Source organism: Mytilus galloprovincialis, chromosome 7 (genome assembly GCF_965363235.1).
Source record: "Mytilus galloprovincialis chromosome 7, xbMytGall1.hap1.1, whole genome shotgun sequence".
Lineage (NCBI taxonomy): Eukaryota > Metazoa > Mollusca > Bivalvia > Mytilida > Mytilidae > Mytilus > Mytilus galloprovincialis.
This window is the reverse complement of record NC_134844.1, coordinates 18281503-18309103: the sequence shown is the minus strand read 5'-3', so window position 1 is coordinate 18309103 and position 27601 is coordinate 18281503. Positions and strand designations below refer to the sequence as shown.

General features: G+C 30.2%; 1 protein-coding gene across 1 annotated transcript; it reads right to left on the bottom strand.

The window, feature by feature from the left end:
* LOC143082451 (transient receptor potential cation channel subfamily M member 3-like) lies at positions 1 to 25536 on the bottom strand. Its single transcript, XM_076258115.1, has 13 exons — positions 25424 to 25536; positions 24800 to 24862; positions 18706 to 18808; positions 16008 to 16187; positions 13771 to 13870; positions 12773 to 13070; positions 11818 to 11886; positions 11046 to 11177; positions 10019 to 10270; positions 8710 to 8905; positions 6843 to 7002; positions 4825 to 5018; positions 1 to 1085 (listed from the first exon to the last, which is right to left on the bottom strand). The coding sequence occupies exons 4-13, from the start codon at positions 16063 to 16065 to the stop codon at positions 1000 to 1002; spliced, it is 1545 nt and encodes a 514-aa protein (XP_076114230.1). The 5' UTR covers positions 16066 to 16187; positions 18706 to 18808; positions 24800 to 24862; positions 25424 to 25536; the 3' UTR covers positions 1 to 999.
* Between the last annotated feature and the right edge of the window lie 2065 nt (positions 25537 to 27601).

The following is a 27601-nucleotide window of genomic DNA, read 5'->3' as shown; positions in this document are numbered from 1 at the left end:
CAATGTTCGTATATTAAAGGAAGTATACATATGTGTACATGTATAACATAAGAACTAAATTGGTAAAATTTATTATGCAACATAAAAGATTTAAATAAAACAGATTAAACTATGCATGTCATTAAGGATACAAATATCAAATAATCTATAAAAAGTAATAAAACACTAATGTTATAAGGAGTTAGAATTGAAATTAAAACGATCTTACTTTTAAATGATCTTAATGTATTTGAACAATCATAACATGGTAGACTCTCCCTTACAAAGATTCATTCGTTGGACATTGAAAAATATGGAAACCGTTATAAAAAGCTTTAGATAGTGTTTTTTTCCTGGAATGTACACATTTTCATTTTCGTGTTTTTTTCCTGGAATGTACACATTTTCATTATCGTGTTTTTTTCCTGGGATTTACACATTTTCATTTTCAAACATTTACTTGTTCCCGTTCTTTTTGCGGATGTATGTAGTATGCATTTTTTTAAAAGCCAAATTATCCTTGTAAAAGAATATTCGAAGATTCTGATACGTTGAATTGTGTTGTTTTTATGCTAAGAATAATGAAATTTTTATACCAATATAGTGAATAAGTATATACATTTTAGGATATTATATGCTTACTGTAAACACCAATTCCACCAATACACTGTTAGGTTCTTCTTTTATTTAACACTTAAGCATACAGATTCTCCCAAATATATACATTGTTGAAAATCTGAAAATATCGGACCCCCCTTCCCCAAAAAATATGTTCACGCTAAGAGTCTTAAGTTGCGTTCGCCCACATTTTTTGTCAATGTAGCTTGAATCTTTATTATACTGAGAGGATGTCTCTTGAAAACTACAAATCATATATAGGTACAACAATAACATCATCTAATAACTTATCTTAACGTAAAAAAGCGTAGTATAATGTAAAACATACTAATAATGCTAAATTAAAAAAATGAACAACTAAGACAAAGAAACAATTTTCAAAAATTCTTATTCTATATGTTACTAAATGAGTCCCTCGTCCTTTTCCTCCTCTATTATAATTCTAGCGAATTCTTGCTGTCGCTGTAACATTTCTTCAATACCATGGCCTAAAAAACAATCGTGTTTTTTTAAACTTACTGTTTTACCCCAAATTTATTAGACAATCATTAAGATATGAAAAAAGAGCTTGTATAGTTCTTTTCACAGATAGACTATAATCTTTTCGGCCTTTTAAAAAAGACACGCACATCTGACGTACACGATTTTTACCTGGTATCTATGCTTCGCTTATTTAGGACAGCAACTCGTGCTTTTGATGTATTATTACTTATAGAATAATACATGGCAAAATCTGTATCGCATGCTGTATCACTACGAGAAACCAATATCAGTCCCGAATATAGAATAATACATCGCAAAATCTGTATCACGTGGTGATAATTCAAAGATGTTAAAAATTATTCATAGATTCCTATTGCTTATTTAAATACAAATGTCAATTAAGTCTTATTATTTTTTGTTAAATAATTTTTTTGGTATTAGACAAGACTTTTATGCAATATGGACATGATTTCACTATGAAAAAATGTCCAACGAAGGTCACAATAGTATTTATTGTCAAGGGACACTTTTACATAGAGGTGGACAATATTTTATAATAAAATTATGTCCTGGACCAAATTTCATAGATCATATCCATGAAATTTGGTCCATGGGACATAATTTCATGGGGGACACTATTTAATCCTACACTGTATCACTACGAGAAACCAATATCAGTCCCGAGGGCTGATTTTGCCATGTATTATTCTGTTTATGATATATTGTAATAGAATCAGATTCATTCGATATATATATTTTTTAAATCGTCCAAAATCATAAGCTAGAAAAAAAACATTAAGACTTTCCTGTTGACTCGTTTTTTTTATAGACTTCCTTATTTGCTTAATATCCACATCGTAATGTCATCTATAACCTTATTACATTCTCATAATACGTCTTATACCATGTACTAGTATTACAATGCATCCACTAACAATAAGTACTGTCTTATAATTTCAACTAAAATTAATATTTATCAAATAAATATTATAAGGTCCGAGACCACAGTAACTTTTGGTCCTCGGCGATCTTCAACTTTGTAGTTGTTATGGCTTTCAAACTTTTTACATTTGAGCATAGTTTTGTGTGGACGTTGAGCGTGTCTGACGTATAAAAATATTTTTAAACCTGTTACCTTTTGATGGCTATTATTCGTTTGTTTCTCTGTCCTATATTTTCTCCCATGTATCTGTTTATTTATTGTAACTCTGTCGTATAATGTTGTCATTTTAATGTTTTAATTAAAGCGGTTTTTTTCATAAAAATGTCCTGTACCAAGTCAGGAAAATGGCCATTGTTACATTATAGTTTGTTTCTGTGTGTGTGTGTTACGTTTCGGGTTGTGTCTCTGTTGTGTCATAGTTCTCTTATATTTGATACTTTTCTCTCGGTTTTAGTTTGTAACCTGGATTTGTCTTTCTCTATCGATTTATGAATTTTGAACAGCGGTATACTACTGTTGCCTTTATTTATTTAGTAGTGCATTTCCTTTTAGACAATAAATGAAAATTAAAAAATTCCAACCTGAGCTTTCTGCATAATATTATTATAGTGTGTTGTACTACTTTTCGAGACAAATTATATCAAAATTATAGAAAACTCCATAGGCTTTAAGTCAACATATGGACAATTTGTGTTAAGGGGGTCTTGAAATCTTTTGACAGCTTCCGACATGCTAATTTTGAACCTTTTTTTGGCTGGACCAAATCACTACTTGATTTTTAAATGCATGACCCACATTTTTTTACATAATTTCATCCCCCTTCCTGCTTTTTGAGGCATACAACATGAAAAATAAATTTTTGAGAGTATTAAAAAGGGCAAATAAAACAATGTCCTCACTAGGGACTATATTCGACAACGAAAATCAAAGGACGATAACTGTGTACTCGGACCATAAGATATGGAAATGTTTAAAGTTAATTATTTATTTGGCGATGATATCATTTATGAACATTTTAATTTCTGACGAGGTGAACAGCAAGAAAAATATTGTTTGAAAAGTTTGCTATCTATTTTAGCCACATTAAAATCGTAAAATTTGCATTTGTGTTTGACCCAACTGTTAATGAAAACAAACTTCACGAGAATTATGACCAAATAAACAATAAACCTTCAGATATTTCTACATCTTATTATAGCATATTAATCTATTGTAATAAAAATTCATAATGTCTAATAAAATATTTAGATTTAGCTAACAAAGTCGTTATATTTGTATAAAGTAACATTGGTTATAGTGAAAATTGTTTTAAATAAGGTACAATTAAAAATTGCTTGCTAGTCCCTCTCTTTGATTAACATTAGATAACTCAGGTTAATTTCCGAATCAATCTATCATGAAGGGGAGATAAATAATTCGACTTTTATTTATAGTCGTTTTCAGAAATGATGAACGGTTCTTTACATTGGTATGTAATCATTTTGAACGTTCCAAATTTATGAAATTATATTCGTATATCAATGTTTTTGATACACCAATAACAAAAACTGAAATATATTGAATTGATACATTTTGTAATTATTCAAAATGATATCAGAAACCTCTAATTAATTTTAAAAAATGAGCCTGTTAAATAGGAGACAATACTCGCATAACTTTTTTCGAATCGCCACATAATACAAAGGAATGTCACTCTTGTATACAAATTGCACATCAATATAATTAATTAACTGTGCATTCGTGCTCCACCTTCAATGAAGATTCTAAATTATAAATATAACGAAAAGTTGTTTATCTATAGGATAGTGAAGACTAATGAAAGCTAACCCAATGTAAAAATATCTCTTTGAATTTTTTTTTTAAAACTTCCTCCGAAAAATGCTCGAGCCATATCTCATAATTAACGTTTTTAAACAATATTTTAATAAAGTAGTAAAATATTTTTTGCTTCTCAAAGTGTAAGACGTAATAAAAATCGTATGCTTGCATCATTAAGTCCTGAACATTTCGACATTTGTTTGTTTATTTTTAAAAATACCGGTTTCTTACAAATCACAAGTACATGTTAAGAGCCGACAAAATACCGATATCCCGATATCGTCAGGAAAATATGCTACTTCTTATTATTCTTTTAATATAAAAATCTTCCGTAAAGTTATATATTTTTGTAAAATATCGATTTTAGTTGAAATGATGGGCCATTTTTTTTTTGTTGGAACTCATTTTTTTTACTATGCCAGGAAATACAAAAACTAGACGTCATATATCAAACGTTGACATCATTCGAATTTTGACGTCATGACAGGTATGCGATACGGGTTTTGCTATGCATGTTTTGCTAACATGAAAAATTGTCAACAGCGAGTATAACCTGCATTGCATGACGACCCCTATTAAATACTTCAACTTGGAGAACATTTTTAAATGATTTACAATTTTAAATCAATCAATTAAGTAACGTATGCGTTGAAACAATATCATTAAAATTTGAAAATTATCGATTCCTGAGTTATTCGTGGATACAAATGAATCCATATCCTATACCAGCCAATCCGGTATTCAAACCCATAATCGAAAAGCATTGCAGAAATAGCTAATAAACACGGGTCTATAGTTAAATAAAACAGCTACATTTGTATATTTGTGTTTTGTTTTTATAAGAAAAACGATACATAAAAACCGATACATTTGAAAATTTTACAAAAAGTTTTTGCCATTTAATAAGACAGTAGATACGTGATAATGAATGAAATGTGATTAGTTATTGAAAGAAAAAAATGTTGAAAAGAATAAAATACTACCTTGAATGGTTTCCTTTGTACACTCATTGCGTAAGTAGAAAGGAAAATAACACATAACATAAAAGAGAATAATGAGAACTCTAAACGGGATGTTCAGTGGTGAAGGTATCTTATGTTCGTATTCAATCACAACTGAGTGTCGATGGTACCGCCATTTCTGACTGGAATTTGTCTTTATCAAATCAAATCGTGCACTAAAATAAAACAAATATAATCAAAACATAATGTTAACATATTTGTTTATACTGAATAAAATTGAGAAGGGACGTGGGAAATATGTCAAAGAGCAGATGACAACAAAATGACTTCAATAGGTCTTTTAAAACAGCGCAAAAATCCCGCACCCGTAAGCAGGCTTTAGATCGCCCGTAAAAAATGTGTACTAGATCAGTGAAAATGGACGGCATACTAAACTGCACAGCAATTCGATAAGCTAAATTAAAACAGATTACAATGTCTAGTGAGATCTAATCCCTTCTCCTATACATTTAGCAAACGTAGAAAAACAAACACACAGTAACAAGCACTATAAAACTCAATTTAAAAGAAGTGCGAGTCAAATGCCGGAATAGATAATACAATGAATTAAGTAAAATAACAATGATACATCACTTAAATATGACAATAAGTAGTTACTGGCATACAAAATCCAGACATCAATTACATTGATTGAAATCTGATATCTAAATTATATGAAAAACAAACACTATCCCTCCATTTAGGGGTTTTGTATCATACAATCATAATTTATATGAAATGAACAGAAATCGTATCATGCTAACAACAGGTTTTTAAAATAAAATATATGTGTATTTCCAAACGCAAAGACCCTATGAGTAAATCAATATCAAAACCAACGAATGCAATCTTTAATGACCTGTCAACAGTCTTAACTATATCCCTTCTGAATACGTTGGTTGAAATGTTTGTGCTTTGTATAAAATATAAACAAAAACGACTGGATGTTATATACCTGAAATTATACGATGTCTGCATGTTGATTTATATTTACAAATACTGTCCTTGTACCGATGATAAGATTTGGTAAATGTTTTGACTAGTTTCTGATATAAAAAAAATTGGTGTAATTGCTTTTCATTGATACCGAGATTTCTTTCGTCAAAATCAAGTACGTTAACGTTGTTACATACACGAGTGAATCGAAGTTATATGAACACCATAAGAACAATCATCTCTAAGATAATAAATTTTGGTATTAATCTCAATTTGTATAGAACTTGTTTGCATTTATGATTTATTATTCATCATACTCTCTGATAACAGACATATATACTTGATAATTTATCACTGTTTCACACTTTGAAATAAAAATCGCCTTTTCAGTTGTCTCAGAATTAAAATCTATACTTTGTCGAAGCAAACGATTATTTAAATGAGGTTTAATTCTAACAAATAGTGTGGCAAACAGTACAAAATATAAAACAATAAAAAACAGCAAAAATAAAAAATAAAAAAAAATAAAAAATAGAAATGAATTATCAAACCTTCATAATTATTTTATTTTTAAAGTCTCCCTTTTTTTGGTAAACAGATGAATACAAGTATTTAAGTTTCATTCGTGAACTAGATTGACATATTAAATTAAATGCCAAAAAGCTTTATATTTTACAGTGTTGCAATGTTCTGTTATTGTAACTTTTCAAGTTTCTTTATATGAACTGTTTTTTTATGCATTTTGTATAAAAGTAACACAAAAATGTGTTTTACGATGCTAACGTTTAAGAATGATTTGTTAATTTTCAAACACAGTATAAATTTCGACATCAGCTCAGACATACTGCAAATTTGTCTATAAAAGATCCATCGAACTGTCTGATTGGTAAAATAAGAATGTTAAACACAATCGGACACAACAAGGTTTTAACGTTTTTATTTCCGTTAACAGTTATCTCCCATCAAATGATATCGAATCATTTTTCATCGGCATACATTCCCACTAAATGAAAGCTGCAAGGAAAAGAATACATATTACCGGATTTAACCATAAGTATTCTCACCTAAACATTGCGATAACAATATTCAGCAGCAACCAGTTCGTTAACATCATATATGTAGCAGCGATTACAGGGGGAAGCCAGTCGGATGTCGGGCATCTGTTTAAGGACGGATCGTTCATCCATAATGTACTATTAGTTGTGCATCCAGTATCATCTGAAGCTAAATTTCACAAAACTTAGCTTAATCATAAAATCTCTCTCAAGTGTTAAAATGTTTAATATGTACATTTTGTATCAAATGAAATAGTTTGCGCATAAATATATTGTGACCGGACCAATCCAATGAATACTTTTATAAAATAAAACGAAAAATCTTCCCTCTGAATCCATATTTGTATTGTATTTGAGTTATTTAAAGCATCATGAAACCAGGAAAATAGACATTTCTATTTTGTGTCATGTGTGCTGTTGTTTGTTTGTCTTTTTCATTTCTAGCCATGGCGTTGTCAGTTTGTTTTAGATTTATGAGTTTGACTGTCCCTTTGGTATCTTTCGTCCCTCTTTTAAACAGTATGTAACATTAAAGATTAAGTAAAATATTTAAAACAAACTAATCACAGATGTCAGAACTTAGATGGGTACCTTAAACGTGCACTCTGTCAGCTAAATACTTATCTGTGACACTAGACCCAGACATAAATGTATTAAAGAAGCAGAACAGAGTAAGAAGCTCGTCAAAAAGAAGTGTAAATATCACTTGCATCATTTGAAACTCAAGTATGACAATATGTTGTAGAGAGAATTGAATGAGCATACAGAGATGAAATGAATGGTAGCCACTTTTACGCAGTTGGAGTGAATTCTCATTGTATATATTTGAATTTATCCATACCAGTTTTATTTTCATTGTTATTTGTTTTACTTACATCTAATAAAATATGTATCATCCAATTTAAAAAGAACTCTCGGTAGTTAAAATGCTTAGATCCAATGAAACATTTAATACACATTCAACTTTATCACATATTTGTTTTAGAAAAATATCGGTTTTTACAAATACAATAAATGCAAATTTGTCGTAGTCATATTTCTGCACGGATCAAACATCATGTTATTGTGCCCTGTTATGACATCATAAGTGTTTCTAACATCAACGACGGGCGAGGAACATCGATTAAACTGACAGCAAAATCATTACATTAATAAACCCAATAATAAAAGAAAATCTAACTTGACATTCAATGACTTTAGTTTTAAACACAATTAGGAAGCTTCATAATAACAAGTATATTAGTAAATGACCACAAATGCACGATCTTATTAGACAAAATGATAAAAGTTTGCTGTTATTTTAATCATATGTACAATTTGTGATTAATATCTTCTGATTTTGAGCAATATAACCCCTTGGATACTGTTTTCGGATTATATGGGAGAATTTGAATGATACTTATGGCCGATATTGAAAATGGTATGTTATAATATATTACTATTAACCAATAGGCCGATTTGAATTCGTATTTTATAAATTAATATTGCTTTCTGTTCACAGCTATAAACATGTAATATAGAGTTGAGTTGTCTATACTGGATGGATTTCAACAAAACATGTGCATGCTCATTTGTAAAAATTGGATTATTATGATAATGTACAATGAAAAAAAGGAAGTAAACCTTACGGATAGAACTCGCTTTGTTCGCAATGTACAAAATAATAACCACAAGCTATCATGTGTACCTAGACCAGTTGAACACCATAGAGTACACGATTTTAAGTTGGTTTTGAATTAGTACCTGATTGTCACTACAAGCAATTCATATTAAACTTGTCATCTAATATGTTATGCATTACAAATATGTCTAAGAATAAGTATGGTTATATGTATCTGAATTATTGAAAAAGGCATATCTTATATAGTTAGCAAACCTTCAAGAACATCCAAATACAACTCTCCGTAGACCTGCCAGTAAGGTATTTTTAGGATTGACCAAATTTGCCAGTTCTGTATGTCTCTCGGAAATGCTGTAACTGTATGATTTGGGTAAATATTTGCTTGATAAACTATACCAGCGGCGAACATCAGTATGATTAGAATCACTAAATATTCAACGAGATCCACAAGCTAGAATACAAAGAACATATGATTGCCAAAAAATCCATGTTTAATTCTCTTCAATGTAATATAAATTGCAGGTTCTACTAGTGCAGCATAAACTATTCATGTTTACAGATCTGGAAATGACTTCTCCAACATTTGTTGTGATTTTTTATTTAATTGTTGTCTTTCGTTGTTATGTTACCACCAATCAGCCAATTAATAAGACAAATCACTCATTGTTAATACTCATGTAATAGAATAAAACATCCAATCAATGATTAATAAAATTGAGAATGGAAATGGGGAATGTGTCAAAGAGACAACAACCCGACCAAATAAAAAACAACAGCAGAGGGTCACCAACAGGTCTTCAATGTAGCGAGAAATTCCCGCACCCGGAGGCGTCCTTCAGCTGGCCCCTAAACAAATATATACTAGTCCAGTGATAATGAACGCCATACTAATTTCCAAATTGTACACAAGAAACTAAAATTAAAATAATACAAGACTAACAAAGGCCATGTTTTTCTTCTACTTGTAAATGGATAGAACATTTTGTTTTGACACTAGTTGTTTTTTTATCCTTTGATATGGTCTTTTCATTACCATTTTATCAAACGGTTTATATTCACATAACCAATAACTTTATCATGATTATATTCGTAAAACCAATAAGAATATAAATTTGATTAAAATCAAAATGAAATAATCATTTGAATATGTAGTTTATATACATAAAACGAAATGTGAAGTATACCTAAACGAGGGACCAAGCTGACGAAAAGAATAACATAATTATATTTGTTGCAAAATACAGTCAACAACAATATACATGTGTCCTTACATCAAAACAACACTAAATAGTTATCAAAGGTACCAGGATTATAATTTAGTACGCCAGACGCGCGTTTCGTCTACATAAGACTCATCAGTGACGCTCATATCAAAATATTTATAAAGCCAAACAAGTACGAAGCTGAAGAGCATTGAGGGTCCAAAATTCCAAAAAGTTGTGCCAAATACGGCTAAGGTAATCTATTCCTGGGATAAGAAAATCCTATAAAACCGTGTTTATACTGATTTAACGATTTAATGTGAAGAAAAAGAAAGTTTTGTTTTTTAATTTGAACAACTCACCATTTCTTTGATCATTATAATGATAATACCAAATCGTTTGATTAAAAGTAATAAGTTTAACAAGCGAAGAAACATTATGAACAAAGCCACGCTGTAGATTCGTCTAGTATGCAAAAGCAAATCAGGATAATAATAGTGTAATCCAAAGCCGACGATGTATAAAATGAAGCATACAAAATCCAAAATGTTCCATACATCAAACAAATGCAGCAATACTCTTTGAAAAGACCAGGAACAATCTTCAGGTCGAATCTGTAACGATTTTATAAGAAAGAAAATGTCAACACAAAACATGGTACATATGTTTGAGTTTTTTCAGCATTTTATAACGACAGATTCACTTATGTTTAAGAGCAAATGGCCTACACTTTTCAGAAATTTATTGAAATCTTAACTTCTAGAGTGTACAACTAAAATTATTGCGGGATAGCTAGAACTCCCTCGATTTTTCTCCTTTAGTACATGTAGATGTCTTTTGACTGCAATGATACAACTTTTCACCATAGCTCAAATAAAGTAGAAGTTAGAAATAAAAGGCAATCGTACTTTTTTGTATAAGAAACATCTAGATTAATTTGTTATCGTTTGTGTTTCGATTTGTTCTCGGAAGCAATTACCTCTTTGTTATTGAAAAGATTATATTCATCAGTAGTTGCTTAAATTTAATTAATTGAAATCAAAAGGAGATGTATGATGAATGAAAATACACAACTGGCCAACAAAGCACAAACAAACTTTAGAATTGTTGGAAGCTCAATTGTACCTGTTAACAATGCAAATTATTTCCTTTTTCGCCAGCCATTTACTTTTTTTTAAGCAAATTTCATGAATTCTATATAAGCAAGTTTCACAAACTTAACTTCTCAATCCCTTAATAGCTTGTTGTTCGAAGTTAGTCAAGGCTCCGTGTTGATTGCGTACGTATTACTTATACAAATTGTGACTTTGATGGAATATTATCTCATTGGCACTAATACCACATCTTCGTTTATTTAGGTAGAACATTTAAGGAATGAAATTTACTCACCATACTCCATAGTTCCTCCAAGAAATCTCCACAAATATAAATGAATATCATCCCTTCTAATACCGAAATCTCTGTTTTTAAATCACGGGTGAGAAAAATGCTGAACATAACTAAAGCCGCAACAAAAACTATCTGAATAATCAAAAGTATTGTTATGAGTTCATAAAAATGTTTAAAATCGTAAGATTATGATAGTTTGATCATTTTTAATTGTATATGTATAGTGAAAGTTTTTATGCACTGTGACGAATGAATCCTAAATGTCTGCATTTCTTCATAAGAATAAGCACAAGTTTCAAACATAATATGGTAAAAGAAATTTTAAATTTAACAATGTTTAACTAAGAAAAATATAAGAAGGATGTGTTGAACATACTTGCTTCTATACGTAAATAAATATCAGTAGTGAAGAGAACATCAAACTTGTGTTGGCATGATATATTCACTAATTCAGAAAATTTCTTTCTTTCAATGATCTGAGAATTTTATTTAAATCTACTGGCTAATAGCTTATATGACTGATATACGAATATTGGAGTGACGGATCAAGAAAAGGGTACTTATTTTACGACTTTAAGAGATCGTCATACACCAGCAGAAAATTTTGCTTTAAATGCTGAAACAATGGATTTTAAAAATACATTTCACACTATGGCTAGAGTTGTATTTCAGGTTCTAAACGAATCATTATATTTTGTTGCTAGTCAGAATTCCCTATAATATGTGCATATGGTGGTTTCATTATTTTCAAATTAAGTTAATATGAACTTACGGCGTGGATAGAAAGCTTTGCAAAAGGTGCTGTTAATAATGTCCATGCCGAATCTAGGTGAAGATGGTTCTAAAATATATATATGTATTTTATACTAAAATAAAATTGACTGTAAATGGATAATGCTAATTAATCATATTTTTTTCTCAAAATAAGGTCAAATAATTAAAAGAGTGCCTCCTATCATGTGATGTTGCATCAACAATAACATCTTTGTATAAACCAGACACCACCAGTTAGGACAGCCCCTTCATGGGTGTATCTAATATCTAACATCAAATAGTAGTCATACAGTGTATATCAATAAAAAAATTGATTCTCTGACACGAGTATCAAGATTTTAGTCTGAAACGATAATTCGTATGTTCAAGTTCTAATCGACGGAATTCACAGCAAATGAAAAACAGTAAGATTTTTTCAGACTTTCAGACGCTGTTTAAATTGATTGTGTGCAGTCTAAGCAATCAAATTTAACACAACATTTAAGCATTTCAAATTTGAAGATGCTAGTTCTACTCCATGGTTCTGGAAATGTCAAAGTACAGAAAAATGAACAAACTGTATGCAAAAGAAATACACACAAAAAAAAAAAAACGTTCAAAAAAATATATTAACATGAAAATGATGTGTTTGTGATGTCATTCTTAATTTTTCAAAAAAAAAAAATGAAAATTAGAACAAACCCATTGTATTCGGGTTTTCGTAATTACGTGTATATATTAATGTGAACTCTAAACTTCGTGTAATACATATATATATAATTATATAATGGTTTACTTTTATAAATTGTTATTTGGATGGAGAGTTGTCTCATTGGCACTCACACCAAATTTTCCTATATCTATATACAATCCATATTGTAAATGTTTACTGGTACTTTATTAGTAATGTTATCTGTTATCATGCAAGATTTGTTATTATAAAACACATGCTAGTATTTTGAATATATTCAAACCTTTATGTATGGCCAACATTCCCGACTTTTGAAATTCTTTGTAGTACTTCTATCTGTTGGTTTGTTCATAGTAACTGTAGTGTCGTCCTCATTGACGTAAGGGAACATCCGTTTGCTGGCATCTTTCTGCGCAGATGGATGAGATATAAATTCTTCCATGTTGAATTGATGTCCGAAATGTAAAGGACTTTCTTTATGATCCCAAACTTCGGAAACATAGTCAAGAGCTTTAGTAGCCATTGTTTCCTTGTGAATAAACAATTTGTCTAAAAGTTTTACAGCACGCGAGGTAAATTTTCTAAAAATGAAAAAAAAGCTCTGAAGCATTTAAAAAAGTAACGTTAATTATGTCTAAGAAACAATATCATAGTTGATTCATGCTCATGATGAATACTGCGAAAATTGAGGTCTCATCTAGACAAAATGATGATATGCTTAGGGATCACAGTTATAAACGAACTTTTATAGTCGAGCTATAGAAGTTTTAAACTGATCTCATCTCAATAATTAAGTTAACAATTATAAATGTAAAACACAATATCAAATCTACAACAAATTTGTCTTTATAGGAATATTATGTATGCCTACCAAATTCTGTAAGTGTCTGTTCTACGTCAGGAGCTTGTAATACAGTAGTTGTTGTTAGGTCATGTTTAACATAGTTGTTTTTCGTAAATTGTTTTGAAATGAATTGGTTCTTCAGTTTTCTCCTTTAGTCTTTTTCTCATTTTCATGTTGAGATTTTAATCGCCGACCACATGTATATGGTATAACTTGTGTTTGCTGATGAAGACCGTACGGTGGCTTATAATTGCTTGCATCCACTCCTTTTGAACTCTGATAGATACATATTGTAATTGTTTTATTGGCAATCAGACCCTATCTCAATATTTTATATATACTTTAAAATAAAACTTGGACTTTCGATATTTGAACTTCTTCCTTCGATGAAGGAATATTTCGGTATATTTTTCAAAACAAATATATTTTAGTCTTACCTAGAATGAGATAAAATATCAGTTTGAAGTGTTTCCTCAAATAACTGTTCTGCTTTGTTTGCCATAGCAGACAGGTAAACGATTGAGACAAGAGCTGTAACTAAAAATTTGACAGAAATAAGTTTATTTTTCTGAAACGCATTTTGTGTATCAATGAAAACTAATGTTTAAACTGTAAATTCGACAATTTTTAAATACTAGTCGCAACTTCTGTTTTTTTATACCGACTGCATAATGGAACGGCCTTTTTACGTCTGTAGAGGCACTTATTTTTTTATCTGTATCGGATTTTTAAGTAAGAAATTATTGTGTGTCTAATACTTTTTCGTTTGACAGACTCTTTCTTACTGTAAAATATGGCTGTCCCATAAAATAACCGTTTATGAGAGATATTATCGGCTTTAAATCAATTTCCGGGTTTTGTTTGTTTGATTCTGTTACCTGTCACTCAATGGTCATTAAACGTGGCCGTTGTTATTTCGTTTACTTGTATCTCTGACATTATTCATTGCAATGGGGGATCTTTTGTGTAGAAATCAAGAAGCCGCACAGGTAACTCTTGACGGTTGTTATCTATTCGTTTTTTGTTTTTGGGTTTTTTATTTTGCCATTTGATTAGGAACCACATGTACCGTTTTGAATTTTCCTCAGAGTTATTTTTTTTGTGATTTTACGTGTTACAAGAGACTTAAGTGATGTTCGAAAGGAAACACACAAGCAAACTAAACGCTTTTTTAAAAGGCGTAATATAATTTATCTTTTTTTTTAACCCAAAAACACAGTTAATATCTTTTTTAAACTGAGATTTCATTGTCTACAACTTTTAATTCTTTTTTTACTCAAATGTAATTCAAATGTTTACATAGGGATGGAAAACATATACAGTTGAATGCATTTCAATTTACGATGAAAATATTTTTGATTTTGTTTTGATTATTATTAAGCCTTTCAATTTTGCTGTGCACGGTTTTTTCATTCTGTTCTGATTATCATAGTTATCTAGTCTTCTTACTTACTGGGGAATGACCTTTTGATTTTGTTCAGATAATTATATTTTTCTTCCTCTACCTATTTTTTGCAACAAGATTTTGTTTCGAAAGACGTTTCTCATATATTTATTTTAAGAATAAAGCATAACTTAAAAAAGACCCGCTGTATTAGCAGCTATATAATCATTCAATCATATTGAAAATTGACATAGGGTTATTAAATAAAGTTACTTGCTTTTTGATTATAAAAAAGAGTTCAGGGTCATAAACACATTTGACGTTGTAGTGTCTGACTTTAGCTATACATTCATATTTATACATGACTAAGCTGCAGGGTATTTTGTATGAGGTTGGTAGACCTATATCCGGTTTTGTTCAGTCGGAAGAGATTTTTAATTAACCGTAAATAGCCATTTACACCGAATTCAATGAATAGTACGTACAGAAAACTATATTGGTTACGAATCAAGTTGAAAAAAAAGGTAGTATAGAAAATAAATATTTTCAAACCGTAAGTTGCAAGTTATTTCAAATAAAAGTAACTAGTACACTATATCATTGGATTAACTAAAATATGTTATGTTGTGTAACCAGACTGATGGGAAATAAGTTTCTCTCAAATTGATCAAAAGATGTTTTACTTTTTTTTTTAAATCAATATGAGATTAACACCAGACATACCAATTTTAATAAACATTTTTTTTTTATCTTGAAGTAAATTTATTTGGAAAGACCTTCATTCGTTTTTTAAACTATTCGTTTTTGATTTATATTTTTTTCTTGCGAAATGTATCTTATATGCATACGAACATATTATACACTTTTGAAACTGACACTGTTCAACCATAAGTGATTGAGACCGCAGGTCTTTTGATTTGAGGTCATTGGTCCACAGAAGAGATCTTTCATCCAAATGATGACCTTGCTTTTTTACTTTTTAACTTAAGTCAAGATCAATGGTAAATACTATATTCTAGATATTGACCTTTTCTATAAATTCACATCCTATTTGTTCAAGCTATGGGTTTTATGTAAAAGATTTGTTTGCATACTTTTAAAAGAAACTAAACATGTACCTTTTAAGAAATTTTGAAAACAAAAGCGACTCTTTATAACTCAATGACAGGAACGTCTCACACTGTAAAAAATTTATACTAAATTAATATAAACATACATTTTCTAGAAGATATGTTTTGTTTTGAAATATTGCCAAAAACAAAAGTCGACAAGCAAAGAACAAAATCTTACGCATTGGATTATCACAGTTGCTCCACAATTCAGCTGCTAGTTCAACATTGTTACCCATAATAGCAACTCTCAACGACTCAATGACAGGAATTTTCTCCGGTAAGTGCACAATCGCCTTTTCATCAGACTTCTTGGACTTTCTGCAGCAAGTTACCAATCCAAGTTTTGAAAAACAGAGTCCTAGAATTAAGATCCAATTTTAAGAAAATATCGATATGACTCTACCGTTCACAACTTCGCAGGCAGATGTATCCAAATGAAAGTAAACAAAAGAAAGGGACTTGGTTATTAGATAAAGTTTAATAAATGTGCATAATTTAGTATTGTATGCATCTTGCATACGTGTTTTCCCTTAAAATTACAGTATAGAGTTTCAGGATATCTGTTTACTCTTAAGTAATAGACAAATTTCACTAAACAGTCAATTGCGTTAGTTGCAAATACATGATCCTTTTTGTGCATAAACATACAACAAACATTTTTCATCCAATGATTACTGGGGTAAATGTGAATTCCGTAACCTAAGATGGCGAAAGATGTTTCTAGTCAATATGTTTTTTGTAGCTTTGTAATAATTATTTATTAGTCTTCTGTATTTCGTTTCTCTTTTTCAAATCGGTGAATTTGAAACTGAAATACTCAGGGATTTTCCACATTTCTAACGCTGAACGGAGACATAAGCCATTAAAAAAACGCGTTGATATAGGTGACTGAAGAAGATAATTTATCGTTGCTATAAGTAACCAAAAATATCGATGTCCGTAACTGTATTCCTAAACATTGCGATTCTCGTTTGAACTGCACTTAAAGTCTCTGGTTATCGTGTATATTATACATCGGAATTTACATTGTTCTTTTAAATCTTTATAATATTGGTTGAACATATATATGTGAGCAACATAAACACAATACTAGGTAGAAATGTCAAAAAATTGGGGTACAACAGAAAAATACTGTTTAAAAATTTTAATCAAAGTACATGAGCACAAAACAAATAAAAGACAAGGGTTCAAAAAGGACCATAGGACGATGAAAAAATGGCGGGATAACAACGCACGCCAAACAGTATCCTTCCTCATTTACATCGGTACTACAACTAATTGGTATTTAGATTTTCCAAAACATGCTGTCAGTAATACCGTGAAACTGTTTACCCACGTAGTGGCATTAACCATATGTTGGTTCTAAAACAACTCTTTAGTTCTTAAGAATAATTTCAAATCTAGATCTTTTTTTGCTATAACTTCTATCAAATCGATTGGTGTTTATACCACCGTTGGGATTTACAAAAATTCTTTAAAAAATAATACACAGTGCTATTTTATATAAAAATAGTAGCATACGCATTATATATTTAGTTATTTTCCATACGACAGTTTGTTAATAGTAAACAAAAAGGTAAAAACATGCTACATAAAAAAACCACGGTATAATATTGTTTCATATCGGACTATAGTAAATGTTCTGCAACTATTTTTCTGTGATTTTAACTAGTTCCTCAACAACTATCACTCACTCTATGTTTCGTAAACTTTTGTGATAAAATATAGGATAAAAGTATAGTTAACTGTTTTGGGGTGTAAACAAATCTTTGGATGTTCTAGATGAATTGCGTGCTTTTGATGAATCCTTTGATTCTGTTGACAGTTTAATTTTTCTACGCTTTACACACTTGCACACAATCTTATCAAACATCAGTTTTCCTATTTAATTCAGTGGTAAATCTGAATCTAAATACATTTGCTGAAACTCCCTTAAAGCCTTCTGCTCTAATGAGAAAGGTGCATGTGCTAGATATACCTACTGGAGGTGTGATGATATAACTTAGGCTGTCAATTTTCTCCTTGATAATATTCGTGTACGTTTTGACAACGAATTTTATCGACAGGTTGTAGATATTCATATGGGCACACATTGGACTCATTTTATAACATACTTGTTTTTGTACTGTTGTGAGGCTAAGTGTATGAACTCAGTGAAGGCCTGTTTCAAATGCATTTAAAGTAAAAATAATAATTATACTTTCGCTTACTAGGCGGAAAATACCGAGGTGTTGAACAAATCCTGAAAATTTTCCGTAGATCTTTATTATGAGTCGGATACCTTAATTGATACATTCAACAACACTCATCGTTATCTTGATGATATATTTCCGTTAAATAATCTACAATTATCTACATATACTGCCAAAGTTTACCCAAAGGAATCTACTTTAAATGAAAAAAAAGGTATACGATAATAACTTTCCTTTCCTAGATTTAGATATTTCGATTTAACACGGAAATATCCATACTAATATTGACGACAAAAGGGGCTATCGTTCGTTACCTTTCATTTTCTCTATTCAAGTATCTGTTGTGACGTTTTTGATTTATATGACGGTAATTTATGTATTACTGCTTAATCAATAGACCAGTGATTTTGATTCAATAAATTGCTTAAAACCTTTATTAAATTCTTTCATAGAATATTTGGTTATGCAGTTTAATGTAACTGTAACCAAAACTTATCTAAAAAGGGAAATCACATGCCCTTTTTATCGATCCTTTATATAAACTTACCCATTCAAAACTGAAATTAGATATTTGAATGTTGTTTTTTTGGTATTAATATTAACTTTCTTATCAGTAAATTAAAAGAAAACTAAAATATTATTGTTTTTTACATATGGACATGCATGATTACTTTAAACACTCACCTTGAATGAGTTTATTTGCTATGCTCCTTACGGCATCTTGTGTGTCTTTAAAACCTTTTCCTTTGCCATTTGCCAAATATGAAACCGCTTCTGGGTGCACATTCTGGAATTACAAAAGTGGAAGTTTGCTAGTGTAATTGTTAGCAAATATTTTAATTTTTTAATCTTTTAAACTAAATCATAAACATGATACATGTATGCTTCCTAATAAAATTAATACAATACTGAAACTACCACACGTTCGTGTAACTGTATCATTTCAATATTGATGGTATAAGTCTTATCGGAACTTTGTGCAAATAACATATATTTTATTGTTTTTCGGTTGTATCATCAATGATTTAACATGTTTAGTCCCACGTGGCTGTATAGAGTTATACTATAAAGTCATCATTCTGGTCTGTGTTTTAATGTAAGAAGTCGTTATTGGTTTGGGGCGTCGTTTGTTTACTGAAATTTGCAAACACCAGCAGTCATTCCGTTTATTGACAATTGCATTAAAATATCACAAATATAGATATTAAAAAAATATTGTTGTTTAAAAATAAAAAAAAAAGAATCTATCCTTTTACCTTTAGTGTTTTTATAAAACTGTCACCCATAAGCCCTTTCCCACTTATATTTTGAACCTTTTACTACAATGAGTGTAAGTATATGTGTGTTGAATTGTGCTTCTATGTGCTTTTAGTTTATTAGCTGGCATTTGTTTATTAGCTGGCATTTGTTCATAATAATAAAAATGAACAATAGATACAATCCTAAAAAAATCTACTTACATGTAACTCTCATTTAAATAATCAAAAATACAGAATATTTCTCTCATATTACTTTTAAATAAATCATCATATATTAATGAGTCAATGAAAAATAATTTTAAAGAAAGAAAAAAGAAAAGGGAATCAGTTCTCTTTTTCAAACAACTTTCTGAATATGCATTTATATATTTATTTTTTATTTGGATATTAAACCACGGGCCGAAATGTAAAGGTCTTAATTGATAAATTAATTCTGAGAGAATAGTTATAGTTTAGGGTTGAACCCAAGTTTTAATTATTGGCTACAGCCTTTTTATTTTATTTGCTTTAGACTTGGAATGCTTACATTGTAACTCTTGAAACATGTTTGGAATTGCTTGTGTTCATTTATATGAAAGTGCATGCTACTTTATGCTAAATAGATTTTTTGTGTTGCTTTTTTCAATTGGTTGATTATTTTTTGTTGCTATTGTAGTACACTTTGTACATGAAGTTTGCATCCTCCTTATATATAATTAACCATCATATATAAGAAAAACATTTTAAAGTGTCCATTTTAAGGTTATGAGACCAATGTCTTTCTTAGGACAATAGGGGGAAAAAAAATTCAAAATAAGACTTTGAAAATAACCATAATGTACTGACGAAAACCTTGACAAACACATATGGTTTGTAATCTTACAATACAGGGGAGATAATATTTTGGATTGTCTCTCTTTGATTGTTGAACTTTAGTGTGAGTGGGTATAAATTTGTTAGGTATTTTCTCCATTCACCCCTTTCTTCGAAACAGGTAATCCAAAATTAAATAAAAAAAGATTAATTTATGCATGAAGGTAGATTTATATATCAACTAGTTTATTCAGATATAATATTACAGCTTTGTATTTTCATAGACATTTGTATGAGTCAAAGTATAATTAAAGGAATGGAAAGTTTATGCTTTATCTAAGCTATTTAAAGGATTCATTAAAAATTTTCTCATTCGACTGTCAATGTTTAAATTCTAGAGAGAAACGGAGAGATGTGTTCGAATACTTGAAATCAAAACGCTGTCATATTTTCTGTCTGCAAGACACACACTTTACTGAAAAAGATGAATCATTTATTAGAAACCAATGGGGAGGAGAATGCATTTTAAATTCTTTTGCTTCCAATCGAAGAGGAGTTTCCATTTTATTTGCAAATAATCTTGAATATAAAATAAATAAGATAAAGCAAGATGAAAATGGAAATTTCCTTGGTGTAGATATTACAATTGATGGTAAAAATATAACACTTGTTAATTTATATGGACCATGTTATGACTTCCCATCTTTTTATAATAAAGTAAATGAAATAATTGAAAACTTTAACTACTAACAAGTTATTCTGACAGGAGATTTTAACCTAGCTCAAAATCAGTCATTAGATACATACAACTACCTAAATATAAATAATCAACGAGCAAGAGAAAAAATCTTTTAACTTATTGAAACTTATGATCTAATTGATCGCTTCCGAGTATACTACCCCGACAGAAACGATTTACATGGAATAAAAGTTAATCCTCTGAAGCAATAAAGGCAACAGTAGTATACCGCTGTTCAAAACATAAATCCATGGACAAAAAATAAAATCGGGGTAACAGACTAAAACTGATGGAAACACATTAAATATAAGACGAGAACAAAGACACAATATTAAAATGAATCACACACACACACAGAATCGGACTAAGCATTAGACAAAATCGTATGAGAATAACAAATATAACATCAAAACCAAATACATGAATTTGGGAAAGATAAGTACTGTGACACGTCTTATAGTAATGTGAATTCACACTCAAAAATAAGAGAAAAAACGACACAACGAAAAAAAAAACGTTAAAATGTAACACACACAGAAAAGAACTATCATATAACAATGGCCATATTCCTGACATTGTACATTTTTAAAGGAAAAAATGGTGGGTTGAAACTGGTTTTGTGGCATGCCAAACCTCCCTCTTTTTATGGCCATGTGAAATATAACATTAAAATGAAAACACAACATTACAAGACTACAATATAAATAAATAGGAGAACACAATTGACAAAGAAACACACGAATAATAGCTAACAAAAGGCAACAAGTTTAAAATGTTTTAAAATGTTGCATTTTGTCCACACAAGACTTACTAGTGACGCCCAGATACAAAAGTTTGAAAGCCGAAACAAGTACAAAGTTGAATAGCATCAAGGACCAAAAGTTCAAAAAAGTTGTGCCAAAAACGGCCAGGTTTTTCTGTTAGGTACCAGAACATGCTAGGCTTATATTTTTTCTAATATCTCGGAGTTTCTATCAAAATGAAAAAGAAGTAGAAATTAAAAACAGCTGCAGATCTAATTATTCACCAATAGTTTTACACTTTAAAATTAGTGATTTCAATATTGGGAAGGGTTTGTGGAAATTTAATTATAGTTTATTGTATGATATAGAATATGTTGAATCTTTTATTTAAAAATAAAACAAGTAAAAGATCAATATGCAAATTTAGTATACTTTAGTATACAATAGAGATTCACTAGATCAGATTGATTCACAATTAATGATCAGCTATTCTAGATTTAGGTAACTTTGTTCTTAGATCAATAAACTATGGGTATAATATGGTTGAAATGTCAGTTTCCCAAAAAGGAGGGATAATTACTTGTATACCAAAGGGAGATAAACCAAGACAATATAAGCAAACTGTTGACCAATAAGTCTTTTAAACACAATATATAAACTTGGGTCTAGCTGTATTGCAGAGCGTTTGAAGTCTATTTTATCACTTTTAATAAGTAATAACCAAACAAGATATATATTGGTGAAAATAGTAGATTTATTTATGATATGTTATTGTATACAGAAGAAAAATAATATACCTGGTATTCTCCTTATTGATTTTGAAAAGGCGTTTGATTCAATTTCATGGAGTTTTGTTGAAAGTGTACTAGACTTTTTTAATTTTAGACCTTCTATTTAACATTGGATCACTATTTTTTATACAAAAATTCAATCTGCAGTAACTCAAAATTGCCATCTCTCAGACTGTTTTAAGATTCAGAGGGGCTGCCTTATATATTTTTATTATGTGCAGAAAAACTTGGTATACTGATACAAAATACTGACAAAGTGAAAGCAATCACTATAGATGACCCAGAGTATCTCATCCCACAATATGTAGATGATACCTCTCTTATACTTGATGGATCACCTGAATATTTGGATGCATTTCTTCCTTTCCTTTATCTGGGATAACAAACCAGATAAAGTCAATAGAGACACCTTATCCAAACCACACGGTTTAGGAGGACTAAAAATGATAAATATTGAAAACTACATAAAAGGTTTTAGGTTAACCTGGATAAGAAGAAATAATAGAAATAATTCAAAACTAGTGAAACTATTCCTCTTTTCAGAAAATTTGAATTTTTTGGAAATGCAATTTCTTGGTACTTGGTAAAAAGTTAAATAATCCATTTTTGAAAGAAGTATTTGATGCTTGGCAAGATCTTTAAAATGTACAAAATTACTCTCAAATTAACACATGCCCTTTATGGAAGAATGATGGAATACAGATTGGTAACCATTCAATTTAGATAAAGATCGCGCTACAAAAAGGGTTTGGCTGATCAATGACTTGTTACAGGGAGGTGGAAATTTTATGACTTTTGATCACTTTAATAATGTATACAATATTAAAACTAATTTGCTCACATACCAAGGCCTAATTTCGGCAATAAAAAAGTATTTAACAGAAAATCAAGTATGTCCAAATGACTTAAAGAGAGAAAACGGACCAGTTTTGCCCTCAGTGTTAAAATTTATGACCCCTTCTGTAGCCATTTTTGTAGGAATTTTCCAAACTTCCATTGTATCAAAACTACAGATATAATAAAAAAAAAAATAGAGATAGGCCATTTTGTACATATACCAAGAAGAAACTTGATGCAAAGCATTATTTTTTACTGTTTCATGGAATTCAATAGAAAAGAGTATTGTGTGGCGAATAAACTTATAGATACAAAGATTTTTAACATCAACAGCCTTTAAAACAGAGGTTTTTGTTATAAAATTTGAAACACCGATTACTCACTTGCTTTTCTATGATGTGCTAGTGTTGATTATCTTTCAAAAAGTTTTAACCAACCTGTAAATTCCAAAATACCTCGTGCTAAGTACCTAAAGTCGAGCGCACCCTAAAAGGTGTGCTTGATTTGGTCTATATTTTTATTTGTTTTAACCAATAACTACATAAATAAAGGTGTTTTAAGGAAATCAATACTAGCACAGCGTGTAATAATCCTATATTGATCGGTAATTAAATTGCCAAATATGAGAGTACAAGGATAAAAGCTGTGGATTTTCTATAAAATTTCCAGATGTTTAGCATTGAATCAACATAAGGGTACATAGTCCTTAAAGGTTTTTTTTTAAATCTCAGAAAGGTTCAAAGGATATGTATAATATTTTGAATGGTAAAAAGTCAAATCCTAAACAAAAATGTGAACAAAATTGGTCATTAATTCTCAATACAAACTTCAATTGGAAAAATATCCATGTATTGCCCTTCTATATAACAAAACAATCAAAATTGCAGTGATTTTAATACAGAATAATACATCGAATTTTATGCACGAATGAACTTATCCTTAAAATAAAAATTAAAAAAAGATACAAATATTTGTAGTTTTGGATGCGGTGGGGTCGAAACAATAGAACACATATTCTGGACGTGTCCATATATAACTAACTTTAAATATATATTTTCAAAACCTGTGCATTTGTTATACATGATTATTATTGTAGGTATAATACTTACAACTGTATAAATATGTTTATTTACTAATATTAACGAGGCTGGGATAAGGTACCGGTATTTGATGTTTTAAACTAATAAATGTACAGATTTCAATAAATTTAAAAAAAAAAAAAAAAGATATTTTGAACTGTATATGGTAGACTTTGAAAGCCGGTAACCTATGGTTTGCTTGTATTTATCTTAAACAGTGTATGCGTACGATCCTTTATTCAAAAATCTATTATTCTTATCCCCTTTTTTGTGAAGATCTAGTTTGCAAGTGTATTGGTTTATATATAGACTGTTTTAATGATATATTTACATGTTGAACGTTTAAAGTAAAACAAAAACAATGTCGAGAAAGATCAATAAAATTGAAAATAATGACTTTTCATGGTTGCTCGATTGATTTTTATCTTTCATTCTCTTTTGGCAAAAAGCCTGTATGTATTATATTATACAGTATACACTGTAATTGAAGTTTTAATTAGTTAGCATTCAAAATACTGGAAGTCATAAAAGTACGTACCTCAAGTAATTTAAATCCGTTCTTGTCATTGCCTGCTGGTGTGCTTGTTGATGACTTTACTACCTACAATATAAATGGTTGGATTCACAGCAATATATTTAACATAATGAATAAAAAAAATAAGTTGACACATTTTGCACCCTTTTATTTTCCTGTATCAATGGTCTAGAAATACACTAAAAATCAAAATTAAGTTCAAAAGAAGTAAGATGACAAATAAAAATCGTCTCTTCACGTTTGTTTATTGGTCATTATTATAAAATAAGGAGATATAGTATGAATAAATCATATATAATGATTAAATTAACTTTGTTATGAAGTAATTGGAACCCTTTGAAAAAATTTCTTCGGACCTGTAAAAAAACAAAAGCATTCTAAATTATCGAATAATTCCTAATATTTAAATTTAAACTGAGAAGATGGAATTTTGCGATCGAAACAGGCATGGATCAGTAGCGAATCTGGTGTCTTTTGATAATCATAGTACAGACTGTAGCATTACCCTTTATCTTAGTACATTTTTTGACTTACTTTATTTTGACTTTTTTTTAATTTGTTGACCTAAAAGTGATAATCAATCGTTTGTTTTATACGTAATTAAAGTGTACCTTAAAACATAATTACCTCCTGACATAATGCTGTGAATTCTTGTTTAGATAATGCAAAATTTTCGTTGCTGCTTAGTATTTGTTTAATAATATCTGTCCTTTTCCCAAGAAAAGCATTTACAAATGTAAGCTGAAAACAAAACAAATTAATTAATACATTACTTTTGATGTAATTCCAAACATTTGGAGGAGCGATGAATAATCCCGACACATTAAAGCCTCTTTTGAACAATCCTATTATTCCTGGATGAATATATGTTAAGCCCTTTGGCTTTTGCCGTCGTTTACGCCTCTAACCAAACTCACTTTGGCCAGGTAAGAAGCACATCGCAGGTTTAAACAAGGGTACAAGATCAAACAAGGCACGGACAATCATCTGCTTAAGATGGTATATCTCGTCATTGTCAGAGCTATTAATATCTTACAGAAAGTTTACCGTTCTTTATATCAGAAATTTATAGATACAATGACTTTCTTACGATAGTTTTGTTTACTTCTGCTATGCAGTTATGATACTCAATGTTATTTTCTCACTTAGAACAAATATATATCACAATAGGGAAAGGAAAAAATCGGTAAATTTTCAGATAAGACGACCTTTATGGTGTGTCCAGATTTCAAGACCGTATATCACTAGTCCATAGACTAATGAGTATTAGTCCTTGGAAGGCTATTTTATTATTTTTAAGCTCTAAGCTTTGACGCCATTCTGTGACGTCATAACGTCGAACTTTTTCAGTTGGATTTTCAGAAATAATTTACTGCTATATTAAAACGTTAGGTTGGATTACCACTAAACCCGGAAAAATTCGACGGATCTGAATATCCGGTCGGATTAAATTAATCGAACGTTCTCGAAATCGGGTCAAATTTTACTGAATTAGTTGCAACAATTTATTTTATACTCTTCTAAAGTGAAATTAGTTGAACTTTAAAAAAAACCGCAGTAGATTATCGTCTGCATCGCATCGAATTGCAAATTATTTTATCATTAATTTGGGAAAATATTTGAAATATTTTATCACAAACAAACACACATTTCTAGCCGTCAATTAAAATTTTATGGCTAAATTAGTTCTTAAAGGTACGAGAGACATTCCCTTTCACAGTCCATCCCCTAAAAAATTGCTTCAGCGTTATGAAGTCACATGGAGCTGTCAAGCAACAAACTAGAGGCTCTAAAGAGCCCGTGTCGCTCACCTAAGTATATATGAGTATTTAAAAAAGGAAGCAGATGGATTCATGACAAAATTGTGTTTTGGTGATGGTGATGTGTTTTTACATCTTACTTTACTGAACATTCTTGCAATTTACAATTATCTCTATTCATAATGAACTTGGCCCAGTAGTTTCAGTGGAAAATGTTAGTAAAAATTTACAAATTTTATGAAAATTGTTAAAAATTGACTATAAAGGACAATAACTCCTTAGGGGGTCAATTGACCATTTCGGTCATGTTGACTTATTTGTAAATCTTACTTTGCTGAACATTATTGCTGTTTACAGTTTATCTCTATCTATAATAATATTCAAGATAACAACCAAAAACAGTAAAATTTCCTTAAAATAACCAATTGAGGGACAGCAACCCAACAACAGGTTGTCCGATTCATCTGAAAATTTCAGGGCAGATAGATCTTGACCTGATAAACAATTTTGCCCCCATGTCGGATTTTCTCTAAATGCTTTGGTTTTTGAGTTATAAGCCAAAATTTGCATTTTACCCCTATGTTCTATTTTTAGCCATGGCGGCCATCTTGGTTGGTTGGCAGGGTCACTGGACAAATTTTTTAAACTAGATACCCCAATGATGATTGTGGCCAAGTTTAATTTAATTTGGCCCAGTAGTTTCAGAGGAGAAGATTTTTGTAAAAGCTAACGACGGACGACGACAGGTGAGCTAAAAATATCCGTTCGAGACGTCATAACTTAGGATTTTCCTGTCCCAGGAATAGATTACCTTAGCCGTATTTGGCACAACTTTTTTGGAATTTTGGATCCTCAATGATCTTCAACTTTGTTCTTGTTTGGCTTCATAACTATTTTGATATGAGCGTCATTGATTAGTCTTATGTAGACGATACGCGGGTCTGTCGTACTAAATTATAATCCTGGAACTTTTGATTACTATCATTCCAGGTGTCTTCTTTGAGAGATAAAATAAACACACATGATCTGTCAATCAATGTATGGT